Source organism: Dioscorea cayenensis, chromosome 11 (assembly GCF_009730915.1).
Source record: "Dioscorea cayenensis subsp. rotundata cultivar TDr96_F1 chromosome 11, TDr96_F1_v2_PseudoChromosome.rev07_lg8_w22 25.fasta, whole genome shotgun sequence".
In the NCBI taxonomy this organism is placed as follows: Eukaryota; Viridiplantae; Streptophyta; class Magnoliopsida; order Dioscoreales; family Dioscoreaceae; genus Dioscorea; species Dioscorea cayenensis.
Genome location: NC_052481.1, coordinates 19,037,298 through 19,059,372, shown reverse-complemented (window position 1 = coordinate 19,059,372; position 22,075 = coordinate 19,037,298). Strand labels below are relative to the sequence as shown.

Genomic DNA, 22,075 nt, shown 5'->3' with positions numbered 1-22,075 from the left:
GTGTAATCGAGAGAACACAAGGTCCCAGCTTTGAAGGAAGGCTTAAATCTCCAATCTTGCTAGCTTTGATGGCTTCTTCCTCACTACTAAGGGTGGCCAGAAAAGAATCTCGTCTAAATTCGTAGATAGCATCAACATGGGAAGTATTCAAAGCACCCGGTAGGAATTCGAGAAGAATATCTTCGGAGGTCTGACCGGAGACGACGTCGAGGACGACTTTCTTGGCTAGTTCTTTTCGGAGTTTAGAGGTTTCTTGTGTTGTTGATATGGAGAGATGAGTCTGTTGCCATGGAGGACGAGAAACGAGACCTTCCTCAGATCTGGGGTTGCTGTCAGGCTGTGAACCGGAGGTGACCTCCTTGGCCTTCGGGCGAGCCCGACGACGCCACAGCGGTGAAGGCAGCTCAACTCTACAATTTGCAGCCATATGACCCGCACCACCACAACGCTTGTATGTAAGAATATGACGGCATTCAGCCGTTTTATGAGTAGAGCGGAGACAGTGCGAATAGCTGGGAGGGGAACGCGGTCGCTTGTTCCCAGTGATCGGGAGGAAACCTTTAGGCGGGGAAGTGGAAACTCTCGGCATTTCAAAGTTAGTAGACTGAGAGCGCCGACGACATTTTGAAGTCTCCCAACCATCATTGTTCACAAAGGGTGCTATCTCTGATGACTCAAGGGCTAGCTCCTCCTCTCCCAGAGCTTTAGCAAGGCTAACAACTTGCGCGAAAGAGGTGCCCTCCATGACAAGGTTGTTGGGAGGAGGCGGCCGATCTTGCCTAAGTGGACGAGAAGAACCAGTGGGACGATGCCGAGTGAAAGGTTTACGAGACCAGCCAACCTTGTTACTTGTCGATCTACCTTTTCGGCCACCGTCTCGCGAGAAACTAAGAAGATCTTCGTGAAGAGAGTCTCCACCCATCGTCGCCGTCGCTTCATTGCGTCACCGTTGCTCCTCACAGTTAATAAATTACTAATAATAATAATAATTATAAATTTATTTTTAACTTTTTTTAAACATTTTTTATTATTAATTACTATGCATTCTCCCCACTTTGCATTGGAGTTTTGTATAAATAAATAAGTGAAATTAAAGTTTTTTTAATTGTTAAAATTATAAGTAATATAAATAAAAATTTAAATGTAATAAAAAATAGATACCATTAAAAAAATAACAAAATTATGGCAATTATGTGAAAAACAAACATGTACAAAAAAAAAAGGAATTGTTATTCAAATTCATTAGAATACGGGCAATATATATTAACACTATCATATAATTTAATTTATTTTAGATTTTTCATCTTCTTTTCCAATTGTCTATTCATCTTCTCATAAACCCAATCCATATCATTTAATAAATATAAAAATATTGGTAATTTTAAAAAAGAGTAAAGCACATGTTGTAATTTAATGTAATACCAAATAAATATCATTATTTTTTTAATTCATTTAATTATAATTTTTTATTAATAACAAAATATTTTTTTATTTTTCATATTTTATGTAATCCCAAATAAAAATTGTTTTTTCTTTTCTTTGCTAAATTCCAAATAAATTTAGCAAAGATTTTCAATTACCAAAGACCATTTGTTTCCATGAGAAGGTCTTATTAAATGTTTAATATAAACCTGAGTTAATGCCATGATAAAATCAATTCCATTATGTTCATAATACAATGGGGAAAATTCTTTAAAAAGCGTTTAAATATTTTCTTCATAATGTTTTTTTTTCACGTTTTTTGTTATGTGGAAGTAGATTGGGGTTTGGCTATATGTTTAGGAACCCGACTTGATGCGGAGTGAATTTTGATCTTGATTTGAATTTTATTTATTTATTTATTTTTGCGTTGGGTTGCCATTGCTTGAGATAAAACAAATGATTTTTGTGTGTGTATTTTAGTTGCAATTGAATTATATGAAAGAAGACCTTTCAAATAAAAGCACCTACATTGCGAGCTCGTTCTTGCCTCCGACTAGTGTTGTTCTAATTACCTGACACACAGTGATCATCTTAAGAAACCATCATCATGTTAGATCAAAAACACTAATTTCCTTACCCAACCCCTACACTCAACCGAGCAAAAAAAATTAATATTGATGGTTCTTTAGAAGAGTCTGAAAAATCAAATTAGAGAATTCCGCATAAGCTGTCAAATATAGTATAAACTTTCTTAGCTGACTCAATTCTAATATTTGATCAAATTAAAGAGTTCAACTATTATTTTTTCATGTGTCACTTAGGATGAATGATAATATCGATAATTAATATCATATTAATAATCTTGTAATCCAAAATAATTGATTAATGCTTATTCACAACAATGCTACTACCACTTTTAAATAATTGTGTTTATACTATCATGTTTGTTATTATTTTGTAAATCTCACATTCACCATTTAATTTAGGTTCACTTCAGTACTTTGTAAGATTTTGTCTTACTCAACTTATCTGCTTTTATCTATTAAAACTATAATGTATCTAGGGGTGCATTTTTTTGGAAAAACCGAATATCAAATACGAACCAAATCGAATAAGAAGTTTGGTTCGGTTACTAAATTTTTTTTGTTTGGTTTGGTAACAATTTGGTATTCATTTGGTTTTTTAAAAAAAAATTGGGTTTAACCGAAACCGAACTGAATTATGTTATATAAAAATAAAACAAAAATTATATGTAGGCAAGGCTTTTGTATAAGTTATATATGATTAAATTATAAACCTATTCCTTAATTGGTTATAATCCACCTAAAATGATAGAATGAGGAATTAAAAAAAAATGAATTAATAGTTAAATTAAGGAAAAATTATTTGCATACCCCTATAAAACCATGAAATTGCTTAAATACCCCATAAAAAAATACTATTTGCTTGCATACCCTCATAAAACTAACTTTTTTACTTATATATCCCTACCGTTAGTTACCGTTAGTCACCGTTAGGGTTTATGGAATTAATCATACTTCCCACTTAACCCAACTTAACAAAATTACCTAATTACCCTTAACATCATCCAAAATTACCCAATTACCCTTAACCATAGTATGAAATTATTTGTTATTTTTTAGTATGAAATTACCCAATTACCCTTAACCATAGTATGAAATTATTTGTTATATATTGTTACACGTTGTAATTTTTACCTATTTTTATGTTGTGTTTGTAAAGAGCATGTGATAATCTAAAATGTTTTAGAGATGTTTGTAAAAACCTTAAATAATGAATTTACTCGAAAATTAATGATTTTTAATAATTTTTAAAAATAATTAAAGCGTATATAAAAAAATTATATTGGTTATCTATAATTTAAATAATTTAAGTCTATAAAATATAATAAAAAATTTTGATGGGTATATTAACAAACTTATAAAGATCATTTGTTGAATGAAATGAGTAATGTCTACAAAATAAGAAGAAAAAAATTTCAAGGGATATATAAGCAAACCCATTTTGGTAATTTACCCTTATTCCATCCATTGATTTAATACCATTAAGAGTCAACTTAACTATAGGGGCATAGAAGCAAATATAATTGATTTGTAGGGGTATACAAACAAATATCATTTTTATGGGGGTATTTAAGCAAATTCATGATTTTCCAAGGGTATGCAAGTAAAAATCCCTTAAATTAATTGTTCTACAAATGTTCGGTTTTCATTTTTGAATATATTTTGGTTCGATTAACCGATAATTCGGGTTACTGAATCTCTCCCTTAAATGTATCCATTTTAATTAAAAATAACGTGAAAAATATTTTTTTAAAAAATTTGTATGTTGGAGTATTTTGGTTAGCGGATTTATTGTTCTGTGTAATCTGGAGTAGGCATCAACCGGGATAAATTTTATTTTGCACTGCGGTTTGGTTTAGAGGAGGGATGCGTGGAAAACATGATAATTGTTTTCGTTAATTTATATTATCAAGGAAACAAAATAATTGATTTTGTTCTCTATCGTTCTGCCAGTATTCACCAACAGGGATAGAATAAGAGTGTACCTTTACCTTCTCTTGCAAGCTATATATATATTATCATATATCCTCTTATAAAAATTTATTATTAATATATATATATATATATTTTTACAAAGACGTACCACCACAAAAAGAATGTCAAGGGAGACAGTTATAGTGGTTTAACGACATGAGAATTCACACGTCCAATAAGATATTTCAGTAACTAAACCAATTAATATATCTCTCTTATAATATAACCTTAGAGAAGAGGAAAACATCCTTCTATAGGGGACCCGTAAACAAAAATTGAATAGTAATGTTATACATTATTTTACAATTTATGCACAATACCGCAACACTGTTAGGAATTAATAGGGTTGGTGTACTGATTTATCACACAAGATCAATTTGGAGGCATGTTTCCACTGTCCTTAGAGAGATTTACGTGCCCTATCACAAAGATCTCCTAAGAGGGTTTTATGTGGTCTCTCCAGGATACAACCGACGATCACGAAAAACGTGGTTTTCCAAAACCTCACTATTTTAGAAAGAAAAGTTGAAGACAAAGTTGTTTCAATGCAAAAATGACCTCTATCATCAAATGACTTGAATTAACCAATATTATAACCATCAAAAGACTCTTTTGAAAAGTAATAACTTTTCACTTGATGAACTATTAATCCTCAAAAAATGCTTGTTAAGTGTCACATCTTTTGGTTTAATAGTATCATTAAAAAGTCACAACACTTTTTCAAAACATATTAATTAATTTAATTACACTCAATGGATGCTTTTGAAAGATTACATCTTTTGGCCTAATAGTTACATTTATTTAAATCAACAATCTATATAACATTCCCCCACTAAATTGTTAATATTTACAACCACATATCTCCAAACAACATGTGTATGCATAAAGAATGGTATCGCTATATTTGAACCATTCTTTTAGTGTAAGCTCTCAAAGCCAAAACAGAAAAACTGGTGGCTAAGTTGCTTGATCCAATTATCCTATATGTCTCGACCGGAGAACAAACACACACACACACTCACACTCTTCTAGTGAAGAGATGTATATATATTGGTAGCACTTTAATATGGCCATGTGCTCATCCTGGAATCATAAGTATTTACAAGAGATACACCCTTAACTCTCCGTAGAAGCGGCTCCACTTTTATACTTGTTTAGATGGGATCAAAACCAACACATAGTCTACCCATTAAGAAATATTTTAACTATATCTCATCCTTAGTTCAACTATGGTACTTATGTACCGGCAATTCACAACATCTTGTTTACCCCTTGAACCTCGAAACTAGTGATGTGCTAGAATGAGGTAGGGTTCCATTGTCATCAATTATAAGAGTTTTAAGCCCATCTTGGATGTACACGCAATAGTTTTATCTCGATACAATGCTTTCGTCAATGGATCTGCTAAATTATTATTTGTTCTCACGAATATGATGCCTATAACTCCATCATTAATTAATTGTCTGACATATTCATGTCTTAGCCCAATGTATCTAGACTTTCCATTATAAACTTTATTATGGGCACGAGACATAGTTGACTCACTATCACAAAAAATAAAATTTGGAGGCACCGGTTGTGGCCACAAATCTATTTCCATCAATAGATTTCTAAGCCATTCAACCTCTTTACCAGATGCCGCCAAGGCTATAAACTCAACCTCCATTGTTGAATGAGAGATGTAAGTTTGCTTCTTGGATACCCAACTAATAGCACCTCTAGCTATGGTAAAAATCCACACAGAAGTCGAACTTTGATCACTTGCACTAGTGATCCAACTTGCATCTGTGTAGCCTTCAAGCACACTTGGGAAATTACTATAATGCAAACTTAAATTACTAGTTTGTTTCAAGGTCAAAATATCAAAATGTTCTCTCTATTTTGTGTTTTTTTGTCCTTTTAGTCCCTCTAATATAAAATCCACCTTTTTGGTCCTCATATTTTCACATTTCTGTCTTTTTGGTCCCTCTAATTGACGGATCTGTCCTTTTGGTCCTTCCAGCTGATGAATTGGAGGGACCAAAAAGGATGAAAATGTGTAAATACGAGGACCAAAAGGGCATATTCGTCAATTAGAGGGAGCAAAAAGATAGAAATGTGCAAATACGAGGACCAAAAGGGCGGATTTTATATTAGAGGGACCAAAATGGTAGAAAACGCAAAATAGAGGGACCATTTTGATATTTAAACCTTCGTTTCAAATATCCGAACACTCTAGTTATTCCCTTCCAGTACTCAGAACTAGGCTTACTGGTAAATCTAGCTAAATTACATACAACAAATGCTATATCCAGTCTTGTACAGTGTGAGCCATACTTGAGACATACTATGACACTAGTGTATTCTAATTATGCAATGGCTCTATTAGGATTCTCAATTTATTTAACTTGAGGGTCATAAGGAGTCTTGCATTCCTTAAATTTAAGATGCTTGAACTTATCTAGTATCTTTTCAATGTAATGACTTTGACTCAACACAATACCCCCACTATTTTTGCGCACTTTAATTCCAAGAATCATATCTACTTCACCCAAATATTTTATTTTGAATTGAGAAGTTAGATACCTTTTAGTATCACTCATACCTTCAAAATTTGTACCAAAAATTAATAGGTCATCAACATGTAGACAAATTATAACACTATAATTCTCTACATATTTGGAGTAAATACACTTATCAGCATTGTTATGCCTAAAACCATGTTTTAGTATTATAAAATCAAACTTTTCATGCCATTGTTTAGGCGCTTGTTTTAGTCTGTACAAAGATTTAACTAATTGCAAACTTTCTTTTCATTTCCAGGTAAAATAAATCCTTTAGGCTGTTCTATGTATATTTCCTCATTGAGATCATCATTCAAAAATGCAGTTTTAACGTCCATTTGATGCACATGCAGTTTATAAATTGATGATATAGCCATAAGAACTCAAATAGAGGTCATACGAGCAACTGGAGCATTGGTATCAAAATAATCTATGCCTTTTTTCTGCTTAAATCGTTTAACTACTAACTGAGCCTTGAAGGTTTGTAATGTTCCGTCTGTACTATATTTTCTTCTAAATACCCATTTACAACCAATTGCCTTAGACCTTGGAGGTAGGTCCACTAAGACCCATGTATTATCCAATATAATTGAATCCATTTCATCATTTATTGCTTCTCTCCAAAAAGTGGCATCCCTAGAAGCCATTGCTTCTTTATATGTTTGTGGGTCATGGTCAACACTTAGTATGATAGGAATTTCATTAATTACATAATCACAAGTTCCTTCCATGATATAGGTGAACTTGACAGAAGTAAAAAAAGTCATGACCAAAATCCTTTTCTTTTCTTACTGGTTTACTTCTTCTAGATTCTATAATTATTTTCTCATCTATGTTTTTCTTAAAAATATCTGCTTCATTTGTTTCAATTACTTGTGTGAGAGTTGCATCATTTGATATTCAGTTATTAAGAAATATATTTTCAATGAACTCAACATCACGAGTTTCAACTACCGTATTAGACACTAAAGCTAATATTCGGTAGGCTTTCGAGTTTGAAGCATATCCTATAAAAATACCCTTCATCGCTCTAGGCCATACTTTAATTTGGTTCTTTTATTATCAAATAATCGATAATAAGCAACACACCCCCACACTTTGAAATAATTAAGGGTCTGTTTGGCTGCAAAATAAAAAAATATGACATAATTTTATTATGTAGGAAGTGCAAGTGATTATTACAGAAATTGTGGCATATTTTATTATTACAGAATTAGCGTTTGGTTAACAAAATAAAAAAATTAAGGAGACTGGGCGATTGATGACTAGACCGCCGGTGGACCGGTGGCCGGTGGCCGGAGGTCGGCCGGAGCACCGGTGATCGGTCATCGGAGGCCAGCTGATAGACAACCGGACCACCGGTTGACCGGTGGCTGGTCGCCGGAGACCGACCGAACCACCGGTGGACAACCAGCGTGTCATTGGAGGCCGGTCGGATCGGTGGTCGTTCGATGGAGGTTGGTCTGACCAATGGCCGGTGGCCGGATGCCGGCCGGCCACTGGTCTCGGATGTCGAGCTGACCGGTGCATGGTCACCGGAGGTCTGCCGAATCACCGGTGGACCGATGGTTGGTTGTTGGATCAAAAAGGAGAAAGAGACTTTTTACAATGAGAAAATATTCTACTCTTAGTGGAATATTTTTTTATGCCATAATACCTATATTATGCCATAATTTTATATTCTAAAATAAGTACCCAAACAACCAATATGGCATAATTCTCAAAAAATGTTAAATTATGCCATATTGTATGGATTATGCCATAATTTCTAGCTATCCAAACAGGAATATTAGGTTTTCTTTCTTTCCAAATTTCATATGGAGAAACCTTTAACTTTTTAGAAGGGATACAATTTAAGATGTGACATGAAGTCAAGAGCGCTTCACCTCACAAATTTAATGATAGTTTAGCATTTAGAAACAATAACCATATCAACTAATGTATGATTTTTTTCTTTCGGGCACACCATTTTGTTGTGGTGTAAAAGGAGCAGAACATTCATGTATTATACCATTTTCTTCACAAAACATGTTAAAGTCATTTGAGAAGTACTCACCTCCCCAATCACTTCTTAAAGTTTTTATTTTCTTTTCATGCATATTTTCAACTTGGGTCTTATAGAGTTTGAATGCACTAAATGCTTCATCTTTATGTCTTAACAAATAAACATATGTAAACCTAGAACAATCATCAATATATAAATGTAATAAAATATCTTTTCCCTCCTCTAGTAAGAACACCATTAAGTTCACATATATCGGAGTGAATAAGTTCTAGAATTTTAGATTTACGTTCTAACTTAGGAAAGGGTTTTCTAGTAACTTTGGCTTGAATACAAATTTCACATTTGTTTTTCACATCAAAATCATCAATAGAAATATAGCCAATTTTACGCATGCATTTAATGGAGTTGAAATTTAATGACCTAATTGAGCACGCCAAACATCACAAGAATCCACAATATAAGTAGAATCAGTTACTTTATTAATACTTAACTTAAACATGCCATCGGTACAATAACCTTTAGCAACATACATGTTCCCCTTAAGAATTACAACTTTATCGGACTCTAACACAGTTTTGAATCCTTTTTTACACAATAGATCAATAGATACAAGATTCTTTTTGACTTCCGGAACATGAAGACCATTCACAAGAGAAAGCTTCTTCCCGGATGTGAAATGAAGATCAAGGGTTCCGACTCTAAGTACCTTGGCTGAATATCCATTTCCCATGAGCACTTCCCGACCAACAACTTCTTCATAACTTTTAAAAAATTCACGATTGTTGCACACATAAACAAAAGCTCCGGAATCTAACCACCATTCATCAGACTCCACTAGAATTGCCATGTTTAGTTCGGTAACCATTCCAATACGAAGATTCTTTATTACTTTCTTGTATATTAGTCACCACTTTACCCAAATCATTAGATAGCTTAGGCCTCTTAGGGAATCGGCATTCTTTTGCATAATGCCCCTTTTTATTACAATTATAACACTTGCGAATCTTTTTCTTTTGGCTATTATCATCATAGGTTTTACGTTTGCCCTTTCAATTCTTATTATCATTTTCAATATAATTCACTTTAGAACTATTCGAAATATGCGCTGCATCTCGTTTTTGAGTCTCCTTTTCCATGCAAATATGCCATTGCAATTTCTCAACCATGAACTCTTCTGACATATACAATAACTTTTTCCGGCAATCATTCCAACCCAGGGGCAATTTTGATATAATCGCCCCACTTGGAGTATTCTTGAATTACTATTTTGAGATCAAGGAGCCGATTCACAAGCACTTGCAATTCATGTACTTCATCCAATATAGGAACACTATCAACCACTTTAAATTCAAAAAACTTTAGCATAAGAAATTTATCCGTACCCTGCCTCTCGGTGTTGTATTTTTCTTCTAGAGCCTTCCAAATTTCAACAGGAGATTGGATTGACATATAAAGATCATAAAGTTGATCGAAAAGAGTATTGAGGATGTGCCCACGACATGCAAATTCATCATCTATCCATTTCTTCTTCTTAATCTCAAAAGTTTCTTTTCTTCTATACTTGCATCCTCCTTTGGTTCAATAAGGAGCAGCATCATAGGATCAAGAACATAGGCAATGTTCAACGCTGAAAGCAAGAACAACATCTTACCTTTCCATCTTGTGAAATTAGTTCCATCAAACCTCTCAAGTTTCACAAAGTCTTGATTCATGACTCGAAGGACGACATTTGTTTCAGATGCCATAGTAAAACACCAAAGAAAATCTCAAATCTCTCTAAGATTGTTAGGAATTAATAGGCTTGATGTACTGATTTGTCACACAAGATCAGTTCAGAGGCACGTTTCCGCTGTCCTTCGAGAGATTTGCGCGCTCTATCACAAAGATCTCCTAAAAGGGTTTTATGTTGTCTCTCCTAGATACAATTTAAGATCACGACTTAGGAAAAACGTGATTTTCCAAAACCTCACTATTTTAGAAAAAAAGTTAAAGATAAAGGCCTTGTTTGGATTGGCTTTTGGAAAACCCAGAAGTGCTTTTGTATAAGTTAAGCACTTCTGAGTTTTAAAAATGTTGTTTGTATTGGGTTTTTCGAAAAGCGAGTTGTAAAAAGAAAGCTAAAAAAAGCATTTTTTTCATAAAGTCGGTCATGACCGACTTATGAAAAAAAGCTTTTTAGCTTTTTTACAGCTTCTGCTTCTACATAAAAGCTAATTCAAACAGAAAATACAAAAAGTGCTTAACTTACTCTGGAGAAGCACTTTTTTTCAGAAGCACTTCTACTAAACTAAAAAAAAAAACACTTTTTTGACAAGCCAATCCAAACAAGGCCAAAGTTGTTTCAATGCAAAAATGACCTCTATCATCAAATGGCTTGAATTAACCAATATTATAACCTTCACAAGACTCTTTTGAAAAATAACAACTTTCACTTAATGAACCATTAACCCTCAAAAGATGATTGGTAAGTGTCACATCTTTTTGGTTTAATTGTATCATTGAAAGTCACAACACTCTTTCAAACATAGTTATCAGACCCGGCCAGGGCATTGACCCGGTCATGACTCTGGGTCACGGGTCAATTGGTTCAACTGTCGGGTCATTTGGGTCAATACTGGGTTAATAAAAATATTTTAAAATATTATTTTTAAAATTATAAATTAGTTTATATTTATATAATGATATATCATAATAATATCCATGAATTATTAGTTATCAAATAAATAATTTGATGGAAAAAAATACAAAATAATTGTTAATCTTTAATTTGGAAACAGTAGAAGAGAGAAAAAAGCTCAAACTTCACATAATACCAACACATAACAATACGTCAAAGTTCAAGCATCAACTAATTCACAATAAAAAGTTTAAATTCATCATCAAAGTATTAAACCAAACTCAATCCAATATATAACCAAAGTTCAAAATTGAAATTACAAATCAAACTGGGTCAATCGGTCTGACCGCCAGGTCAACTAGTCCGACAGCCGGGGCAATCGGTCCGACCACCGGGTCAACCGGTCTAACTACCGGGTCAAAACGGGTCAAGGAGGGTCAGAACGGGTTGATTGCATAACCGGTCTAATTAATGACCCGGACGGATTGAAGCACTGGGTCACCGAGTCAACCGGTCCAACCACCGGGCCGGTCCGGGTCTGATAACTATGCTTTCAAAACATATTAATTAATTTAATAACACTCAATAGATGTTTTGAAAGATTACATTATTTGGCCATGATGTTACATTTATTTAAATTAACAATCTATATAACAAACAAGATTATTAACCCAAAGATTCAACTCTAGGTCTGTCCATTTATTATTTTTGTAACATTATGTAACTGAGAAAATTTATTTTGCATTTTATTATTATGTTGAATTATATATATAGCACCTTGTAAGGGCATGTGTATTATAATTTTGGTTTTTTTAAGGCATGAATATAAATTTTGTGGTGACATATATAAAAAACTATTTAAGTATATTTTTGTTGATGATTAGAATTTTTCTATGATGCAAAATACTGTCAAATGAATTATAATGTATTTATTAAGTTAAATCACAATTTATTTACTTTGATCATAAATTTTATTTCAAATGAGAAAGTGAGTAAAATAATATATATATATATATATATATATATATATATATATATATATATATATATATATATATATATATATATATATATATTTCAAATTGTCCATGGATCGGTACAAAATAATGAATATAAAATATAAAAATTAACTAAATGGTTTCCCCGGCAAAAGAATGTGATATATAATTTCAAGTGTCTCGAGTTTAAAACCCCTACTCGATGTGTTTGTTATATATATATATATAAACTATATTAAAAATATTAAAAATGGCTCGTAAGGATAAGAGAATCAATAGTTTATTTGTTTTCTTGCTCCAAAGATGGAGGGTTTGATATCATTAGTAATCCAATAAAAAAAGGAAAAAAATTTTATCAGACAAAAGACATACGCTAATTATAGCTCTGCCTTTAAAAAAACAACACACTTTATAGCTTATACTTCAAATTTAACTCTTATTTAAATATAAAATACTCCAACCTACATGAAAATCTTTCATAATCAAACAAAAATTTACGGTTTGTTTGATTATGTTTTTATTTTTATGTTTTTTTTTAACAATTTTATAAAACTAATTTTTAGAATAAGTTTTAAAATTTAAAAAAATAAAATAATTTGTTTGACTAAAAATATTTCAAAAACATATTTTAAAGTAAAAGAAAAAGCATAAGAACTCATTTGGGAAAAAATTTTGAAAACATATTTTAAAAACAGAAAATATAAAACCTTGTTTGATTAATTTGTTTTATGTAATTAATATTATAGCATGTTTTTACAATAATTAATGATAATATGATTTAAATAAACTAATACAATATTATATTTTACAAAAAAATGAACATAAATTTAATATAAATAGAACTCAAGATTTAGCATATATTTAATGTTCAATAATATTTATATATATAGTTCAAGCATAAGTTTAGTGTTCAAAATTATTATAATGTAGTTACATTCAATTTGTAATATAATCATAATATTTTGTTGAAGTTGCATTGAATGAAAGCTTATATGGAGGTATTAATTTCATTATTAGAAATCAAGTTTTTAACACACCAAAATACACATTCAATTGTTATTTTGAATGCTTGAAAGTAAAACGCTCTTTTTGTAACTTCTTGCTTATTGATTTTTACTAGGTATTTTTAGATATAATATCTTTTTCACCATCCACAAACATATCTAAATTCTACAAGATAATATGGTCCTAAAATAAAAAAATAAAAAAAAAAATCAAACCTTCAATTGTATCATGATTGTTTTTATATTTTGATTGTTTGTATTTCACAGATTTAAAAAATCTTAAAACTCAAAATTTTTAAATTTATTCTATGTTCTTCTCATTGTTTTTGAAAAACAAAAATTTTGACAACATCTAAAGTTGTTCTTAATTTTTTATTTTAAAAACACTATGTTATTTTTTATTTTTTTAAATAATTAAAAAAACATATTATCAAACATATTTTTATATTTTTTTTTGTTTTTTAAGAAAAAAAATTGTTATAAAAAACAACAATCAAACAAGCCCTTATTTTCTAACATATATATAAATTCATAATTTTTTTATAAATAGTTGACAAGCTCCTTCTACTTAAGGATATCAAAAGGGATAGATAACATGGTTAGTTGCAGTGGTTTAACAATCTCTTAGAGATTTATATGTAAGACAGACTAATATGTGTGGCAATACATGCCTATGACCAAGATGATATATCAAGGACTAGAGGTGTAATTGTTCGAGTTCGAGCTGAGCAACAAGCTCCTCGAGCTCGGTTGAAGACTCACTACTTGATACTCAGCTCGAATTCAATTGAGTTTTGTTTTTGTAACTTGAGCTAGACCTGATATATAAATTGAGCTACTAGAGCTTGCTCGATAAAAGCTAATAATAAACTTTGTTTATGTAGAGATATTTTTATACTCGAACTCTATTATATATATATATATATATAAACAAACTAATATAATATATATTCACACACAAATATAATTATTCGATTAAGCTCGCGAGTACTCAAATCATGTATTAAGATGCTCGAATTTGGCTCACTCGACTACTCGAGCTCGAGCTCGAGCTCAATTTGACTATAAGCGAGTCGAGTTTGAGCTTTCTCCGAATTGAACTCGAGTAACTTGTAAGTTGTAGTATATCATTTACACACCTATCAAGAACTATAATCCCACGGTGCTAAATTTGTTTATCATACAATCCTAGAGGGACTGAGAGTATATATATATATATATATATTTAAATTCATGTAGGACTTCGTGTATAATATATGATCTTAATAAATACTACTTTATAGTACTCTACAGTATGCTTGCCCTCATTGTTAAAGCGAGAGATGAATGAGCCATAAATTCATAAATTCTAACAATTTTATTTAATCCATTAAAATTTGAATTTTCTCGGTCCCCTTCTCCTCCGCTCCTTTGGTATGGATTTGCCCACCAACTTGTGTCAGATCTCTGTTACCAAAAGTGCTAATATAAACAACCAATCCTTTCTATTATTCTTCCCATCACACTACCATTTTTGTTATTGGTCCCACCACCATGTTTCGACTGCAAAAATGCTGCCTGAGATGGATCAGACCTCCCAAGGCTTTTTTCTCACCTTGCATTGATGTTGCCTTTGTCTTTCTTTTGATGTTGCTTCTGCAATTTGAATTTTTTATTTTATCTTAATTTTTTTTTTGACAAATTAACTTCATAAGAAAATATCCTTTCTCTCTGTAATAGAGGTGAAACCATTATAACACCGAGCATACAGTGCATTACTATTGTGCCATATCATTCAGCTAACTAACCTCCTAAAAAAATCATCTTTTTTTAATAGAGGTGAAACTATTATGACACCGACCGTACAGTGCATTACTCTTATGTTATATCTTTGGGTTATTTAATAGTTGAATTTTTATCTTCAATCATTTGATGTGTTGAATTTTTTTTTTTTTAAAATATAGATAAGTTACAAATATGATTTTAACTTTTAATTTAATAGGAAAATGAAATACCACTGCTTTCTTGTAATAGTAAAAGTAATTTTATCTCACAGTTATTTTATCTTTATGATAAAATGATCAGATAATATTTTTTAAATATTATATTTAAAATAAATTTTTTTATTCAAAACAGCATTTTTAAAGAGAGAAAAGTCAATTTTCTCCTAAAAGAGATGACAGGTTTATTATTATTTTTTTTCACAGTAATTATTAAAAGTTTTGGCTTATCCGTATTTATAAAAAAAAAAAATCCAAATTAGTAAAATATAACTCAACCAATATTAGTAACATTTTAAATATTTTAAAAAAAAATTTTACTTTTAAAATAGTAATAAATATCCATTAATATTAATATTTTTTTTAAAAAAATTAACTATTAAAAAAAGTATTACAAGAGCTAATATTCAAACCCGTTTTTTCAATATGACACCCAAGGACTAGTGTCAATATATCCTCAGGTGGTTGGCCTATTTTTCATATTATGAAAAAAATTATAAAAAAAATTATTTTTAAGTATTTTTAAAATAAAATAAAATAAAATAAAATAAAAATAATAAATTAATCTATTATTATCTTAATCAAATCTAAGCGAGCCCAAGTATGGAATTACATGATCGAGAAGTGAGAACACTCATAAATCGATCTCTTTCTCTCTCTTTCTCTTATCATTCGCGAGGGACCGAGCAATTCCAATGGAGCAGAGGCCAGAGCGTGCTCCTCCTCCGCGATCCATGGACCTCTAGAGGGAGCGCCGCTCTTCCAATGGCTCCCCTTCGCCGTCGAACCCACGTCCGTTGCCCGATCCCAGCCATCTCCGCCACGCCCGCCTTCTCCGCTGCTGCACTGGTTCTTCTCCTCTTTCTCGCCTCCTTCTCCTTGCTCAGCCCCCCGCTTCTTGACCGCGCATCCCTTCCTGGTTCCTTTCATTCGGTATGTCTTTGCCGGTTTGCTTCTTTGTTTCGTCTTTGATCTAATTAGAGTGTTTTTCGTGGATGTTTTCAGCTTAAGCATCGTGAGGATCTCAAAGAGGATGCTGATGTTTTTGTTGAGCTTTTTCATGTGCCGGTTTGAATTCTTCTTTTGTTTTGGTTTTTTTGATTTGTTTTGATGGATTTTCTTTGACAATGATTGATTGTCTTTGAGCTGGATGCGTAGAATGTAGGGAGTTCTAAGCCGGATCTCTGGGCTTCGAAGCGAAGCAAGCATTTTTATGGATGCAGCAACGCCAGTCGAAAATTCTCATGTGAGTGGCAACCGTGTTCTCGCGTTGGTTAATTGTTATTTGTTTGTTGGTTTGTTTGTTGTTGTTGTTGTTTTTTTTTTGTAATCATTTCATGTCCTGCCATTTATTATTGATTTTTATGTAATATTTTAGGAGTATTCTTGATCTTCTTGATATATATTGCTTTGTAATTAAATTTTGCAGCAGCTGAAGTTATTACTCAACCTGAAAGGTACTTGATGATTGCTACTAGTGGAGGTTTAAATCAACAAAGAACAGGAGTAAGACGCTGCCTAATGATATGACACTGGTGTTATGTTTTTTCTTCTGAAATACTCATTTTTGCCTGATTTTTCTGCTTTGCTTTGAGTTCAATGTTAATAATGACTATACATTACTGGATGTTTGATAAGGTGATTAGTATACTCTTCAGGGTGTGTGCGTATCTTATGTTCTGATCAAGTTCGAATTTGCTTCACATTTTCAATAGATGACAGATATGTTATTTGCTTCTTATGAACCTTTGCTTCAATTGCACGAAATTTCTTTTGTGGCATTTATTGAACCTTTGCCTCAAGTTGCGTCCAAAGAACCATGCTAAAAGCCTTCCTTGAGACTATCAACTTTTAAAAGCTTTATTGATGCCATTTATCTTTTCCCATTTTTTTCTTGCTTGTTACTTTCATTCCCTCTTTTTACATAGTTACCTTTTAGTTGTTTTCAGAAATTTGTGACCCTACACTTGCTTTAGGTCTAAAGGGCTTGTTTCTTTGACTTTATGCTAAATGAATAAATCCGATATTAAAGTTGAATTTCATGGTTTAACTATTGACTTTCTTTAGGTTTATTTTTTGCTGCACTTTAAGCCTTGTGATTATTGGTAATACTAATGCTACTGATTGCTTGTTTCAGATTACAGATGCTGTTGTGGCAGCTCGCATCTTAAATGCAACGCTAGTCGTTCCAAGGCTGGACCAGAAGTCTTTCTGGAAAGATGCTAGGTGTGCTTCGAATGCTGCTCTTTTAGGTTTTGAGGTAGTGATGGATGTTGCAAACCGAAGAGTGATACGTTATGTTTGTTGTTTTCTGATACTAAGTCTGGTGCAGCAACTTCACTCAAATCTTTGATGTCGACTGGTTCATCTCATTTCTATCTAAAGATGTTAGAATTATTAAACAACTCCCAAGAAAGAGAGGGAGAGTTATACGGAGTCCATATACTATGCGCGTTCCAAGGAAGTGCACTCCAAGATGCTACCAGAATCGTGTCTTACCTGTTCTTTTGAAAAAGCATGTGAGTGAAGATTGTCTTTGTTTGAAATCTAAACTTTTTTTATTTTATGGACTTGAGACTAGCATGAGTAAATGTGAAGTACCTGGTTGATATTTTATAGAATGCCTTCTTATGATATTTTGTTTCCATTGCACAACATGCACTTTTTTGGTCATTTGTCTCAGAGTGGTGTCATGGATGCAGACCTGGTTTCTGCTATATAGAGTACTTAAATTGGGTGATTCTGATGGAAAAGCATTTACATTTTATCTGGAGGATCATTCTTGTGTTATTCTTTAGCTTCTAAATGGATGTTGTGAGAAGAAGTTTTGAAGAAATTGATGGAATAACTAAATGGCAGATCACAGTAGAACAACTCGATATATAGGAATGGCATTACTTTTCATGCTTACAAGAAAGGTCATTCATCATGGACATCAATTGTTACTGCTGTATATTTTTGATATTGCTTGTAGGATATCATTAACTGATGAAAATTCTAAACGTGATTAGCATAATTATGAAAATGATGACTGCCTTGGGCTGTAAACTGGCTTTTGCTTAGCATCCACCCTATCTTTCCATACCAGAGCTCATTGCACTTGTGGTTTATTTGATTTGTTGCTCATGTCTGTTTCTGGGGAAAGATGCATCAAATATTCTAGTGGGTGTTGGGGTGAGTAATTGTCTCTTTTTAACCCTTGTCAATGGCTGGTAGAGCACATTAGAACTCCAAAGGCATTAAAGATACCGTGAAATTATGACCCATAATGAATTTAATGAATTTATTTATATATATATATATATATATAGGGACCTCAAATTCTGTTGCCTTGCCTAACTTTGTTGGTGACATTCTCTATCAGCAATGGGGGCTGTTCTCTTGTTGCTTATTCTTGTATGATTGACTCCAGTTACCATTATTTTCATATTTTACCTAGTTAATTATTATGTAGAACATAACCATTGTGTTTACTCCAACTTGATGTCCATTTTTCATGACAACCCAGGTTGTTGAGCTGACAAAGTTCGATTTCAGGCTCTCAAACAAGTTGGAAACAGATTTACAAAAGCTGAGATGCAGGGTTAATTATCATGCTTTGAGATTTACAAAACCAATTTTAAAAATGGGCGAGACATTAGTCAGGAGAATGAAGGAAAAAGGAAAACATTTCATTGCCCTTCATCTCAGGTGAAGTTTTAACTATTGTATCCACTTGGTTTATGGAGACATGCAAATATGTGCAATTTTGCAATATGTTTTTCTTTTTAGGATTTTGAAGTATGAATTTTGTCTGAGTTGATTCTCAAGCCAGCTATTTTGTGAATTAGCTAATCCTGAAGGCTCTAGAGAGTCAATACCAAATTATGTCTTAAGCTGAGGATCCATGGAGACTATCTGAATATTAAGTCCTTATTTTCGTAGTTGTTGTCTGTGTCTTAACTTGTGTTGCTATATAGTCTGTAACACAAACTTCAAATCTTTTCATACCTGATGAGTCTAGTGGATTAAGAATATCGTGAAACAATATGACATGTTTTTTGGTTCCTTTCACTGTTATTATTCTCTTCTATCTCCTAGTTTTTTATGTTTGTAGTTATTTTGCAGATTTGAACCTGATATGCTTGCCTTTTCTGGGTGTGACTATGGTGGAGGAGACAAGGAAAAAAGAGAGCTTGGTGCTATACGCAAGAGGTGGAAAACTCTACATGTAAGGCATTCTTTCCTTAAGCTATCAGAGTCAAGTTAATCCTTTGCAATTGTGATGTTTGAAATTTTCTGCAGATAAGCAACCCTGAGAAAGAACGCAGGCATGGGAAATGCCCCCTAACCCCTGAAGAAGTAGGTCTGATGTTAAGAGCTTTAGGATATGGGAAAGATGTCCACATCTATGTAGCATCTGGTGAAGTGTATGGAGGAGAAGACACATTGGCCCCCCTGAAAGCCCTCTTTCCTAATTTTCATTCGAAAGAAATATTAGCCAGCAAGGAGGAGTTAGCACCATTTGCTACATTCTCATCTCGCATGGCTGCTCTTGATTTCATTGTTTGTGACAGAAGTGATGCGTTTGTGACCAACAACAATGGTAACATGGCGAGGATATTGGCAGGACGACGGTATGCATTAATTTTCATTATTTCTCACTTATGGATAAACTATATTCTCTGACCTTTGTGATTGGAATCTTCTCAATCTTCATCACAGGAGGTATTTTGGTCACAAGAGAACAATTCGGCCAAATGCTAGAAAACTGTACTCTTTGTTTCTGAAACGGGCCAACTTAACTTGGGATGAATTTGCCTCCAAGGTTCGTACATTTCAGAAAGGATTTATGGGAGAACCGAAAGAAATAAGATCCGGTAGAGGTGAATTTCACGAGAATCCATCAACTTGTATTTGTGAAGATACTCAACCAAAGGTTTCGAACGACAAAGGGGAAGGTAGTTCCATGAGTAGTGTTGATGAACTGCCAGATGGTCCTTTTAGTGATGAGGAACCTTCATTGCTTGATCAAGATTATGGTGAAAATGAGCCTCTGGGGTTATACTCATCCAATGGGACGGAATTGTCCCAGAACCTTTCTATTCCAGCTGAACTCTTCGAGTTGGAAGACATGTTTTCAGATTAATGGAGGCAACCTTAGTCTTCTCCTGAATTGTTTTATCATGTTCTTTTGGCGAAGTTGGAATCGTCACATGACTCACATCGTTAGAGGACTCTTAAGAGCTGCTGCTGTTCGTGTTTGTACATGCTTTCTTCAAGTGTCTTCCACCTTATCTCACATTCAGGTTAGTTTTTGGTCATTGCAGAGCTTTTATGTACAATGTAGTGGCAATATTTGGATGCCGGAAGGCATCTCATCAGATAATCTTTGTTCTTGCTGTTATTTATCATCACCACTTGTTTAACTTAAAAGTTGTGATGCTGGAACACCAATTGTTCAGAGAAAGAACTAGTAGTTTGCATGACTGCTGAATGTGTATAAAGTTCTTATCACTATAGATTGATGGCTACTTTCGCAATCCAAATTATTTTCAGTGATGCGTTTTTTAACCTTCTCAAGCTTTGTTGGCTTAATTATAACTGGGGAACCATTTTTGTTCTTTTTTGTATACATATTTTGTCTGATTTGAAGGTCACTGCAAAGGTGTTGTACTTTGTTGAAGAAATCTTGCCACACCGGCAAAGCTTGTTCTAAGATCCGGTGAGCAGGTAGGCCGGAGACAGCAGTGATGATGAACTCGTTAATTATAATTTTTAAAATGTCTTTGGTGATATTGGTTTATTTTTTTGGGTGATATTGATTTGTTGAGACCCTTTTTATTGTTCGTACACACAGCATCTTTGTAATTTCAAGTCAACACAGACATTTTGTACATATGCCATGCTGTTTTGTGCTTCTAAAGTTCAATTTACTCTGAATCACTGATTTCAGCTAAGGCTGTGTTTCTAACTGTCACCGTTTAATCTATACATTTTATTTCACTTTTTCATTTTGCTTCTGTTTATCAAAACTTTATCCTTAAAATTAATTTCTTTCACATCGTCTATGTTGTTTTTTTAATTTCATTTTTATAAGTGAATGCTTATCAAATTTTTTCAATAGTTTTTTTTTTCAATAAAATAGATAAATCACTAATTTATTAAAAAAAACCAACCAATGAAAAAAATCAGACAAAAAAATTAAAAAAATAAACCAAAATGAGAGCAATTATCGAGGTTGATGTACTTTACAACAATCACCATTAAATATTGAAGGAAAAAAGCAAAAGTTGAGTAGATGAAGTTCACCTCCTGGTAGTATAGACCTACTCAACAAGTGGAGTAAATCACTTTATGAGAGGTTGCGAGGTCGTGGCACTGGTGTGATCATCCGATCTTGTACTTAGAAAATCAAGGAAGCGCTTAAGATTTTGGATAAAAACATCTGGAAAATGTTAATTCGGGTTCTTATATATTGAAATTGAAGTAAAAACTATATTAATAATTTTATTAGTAATAAAAAAAATAAGTATGCTGAAAAATTAAAAATTCAATTATTCTTTTTTAGTCATATATTTAAAAAAATAGCCCTTAAAAAGATGTCACAAAAACAACAATATTAAATGTAAGGGGCACATATGTGGCGGTGATCGTTGGTGCGATTGAGAGAACCGTGACATTCTTTCTATTGATGGAAACTTTTTAAAGGGTTTGAGTAAGGGGTTGTAGTTGTAAGTTATGCATAAAAAAAAATACCAAATATTTTAGGCGTATACGCATTTGAACAAGAGGTGTTCCACCGATTCAAAGTTTTCTCTGGCACATGATACAGGTGTCCTCGTAGCGCACCTTATCTTGCTCACTTCTTAATATATATATATATATATATATATATAAATTCAAGACTAGTGCCGAGGTGGAATATCAGAAAAAGCAATGCATGATATCCAATCCACGTCGACGTGGC

General features: G+C 32.8%; 1 protein-coding gene across 1 annotated transcript; it reads left to right on the top strand.

Moving 5' to 3' along the window:
- Window positions 1–15,770: 15,770 nt before the first annotated feature.
- Window positions 15,771–20,680, top strand: LOC120272449 (O-fucosyltransferase 16-like). Its single transcript, XM_039279274.1, has 10 exons — window positions 15,771–16,059; window positions 16,132–16,194; window positions 16,285–16,372; window positions 16,556–16,632; window positions 17,264–17,352; window positions 17,459–17,645; window positions 18,635–18,816; window positions 19,234–19,336; window positions 19,411–19,742; window positions 19,831–20,680. The coding sequence occupies exons 1-10, from the start codon at window positions 15,892–15,894 to the stop codon at window positions 20,252–20,254; spliced, it is 1,713 nt and encodes a 570-aa protein (XP_039135208.1). The 5' UTR covers window positions 15,771–15,891; the 3' UTR covers window positions 20,255–20,680.
- Window positions 20,681–22,075: the final 1,395 nt, after the last annotated feature.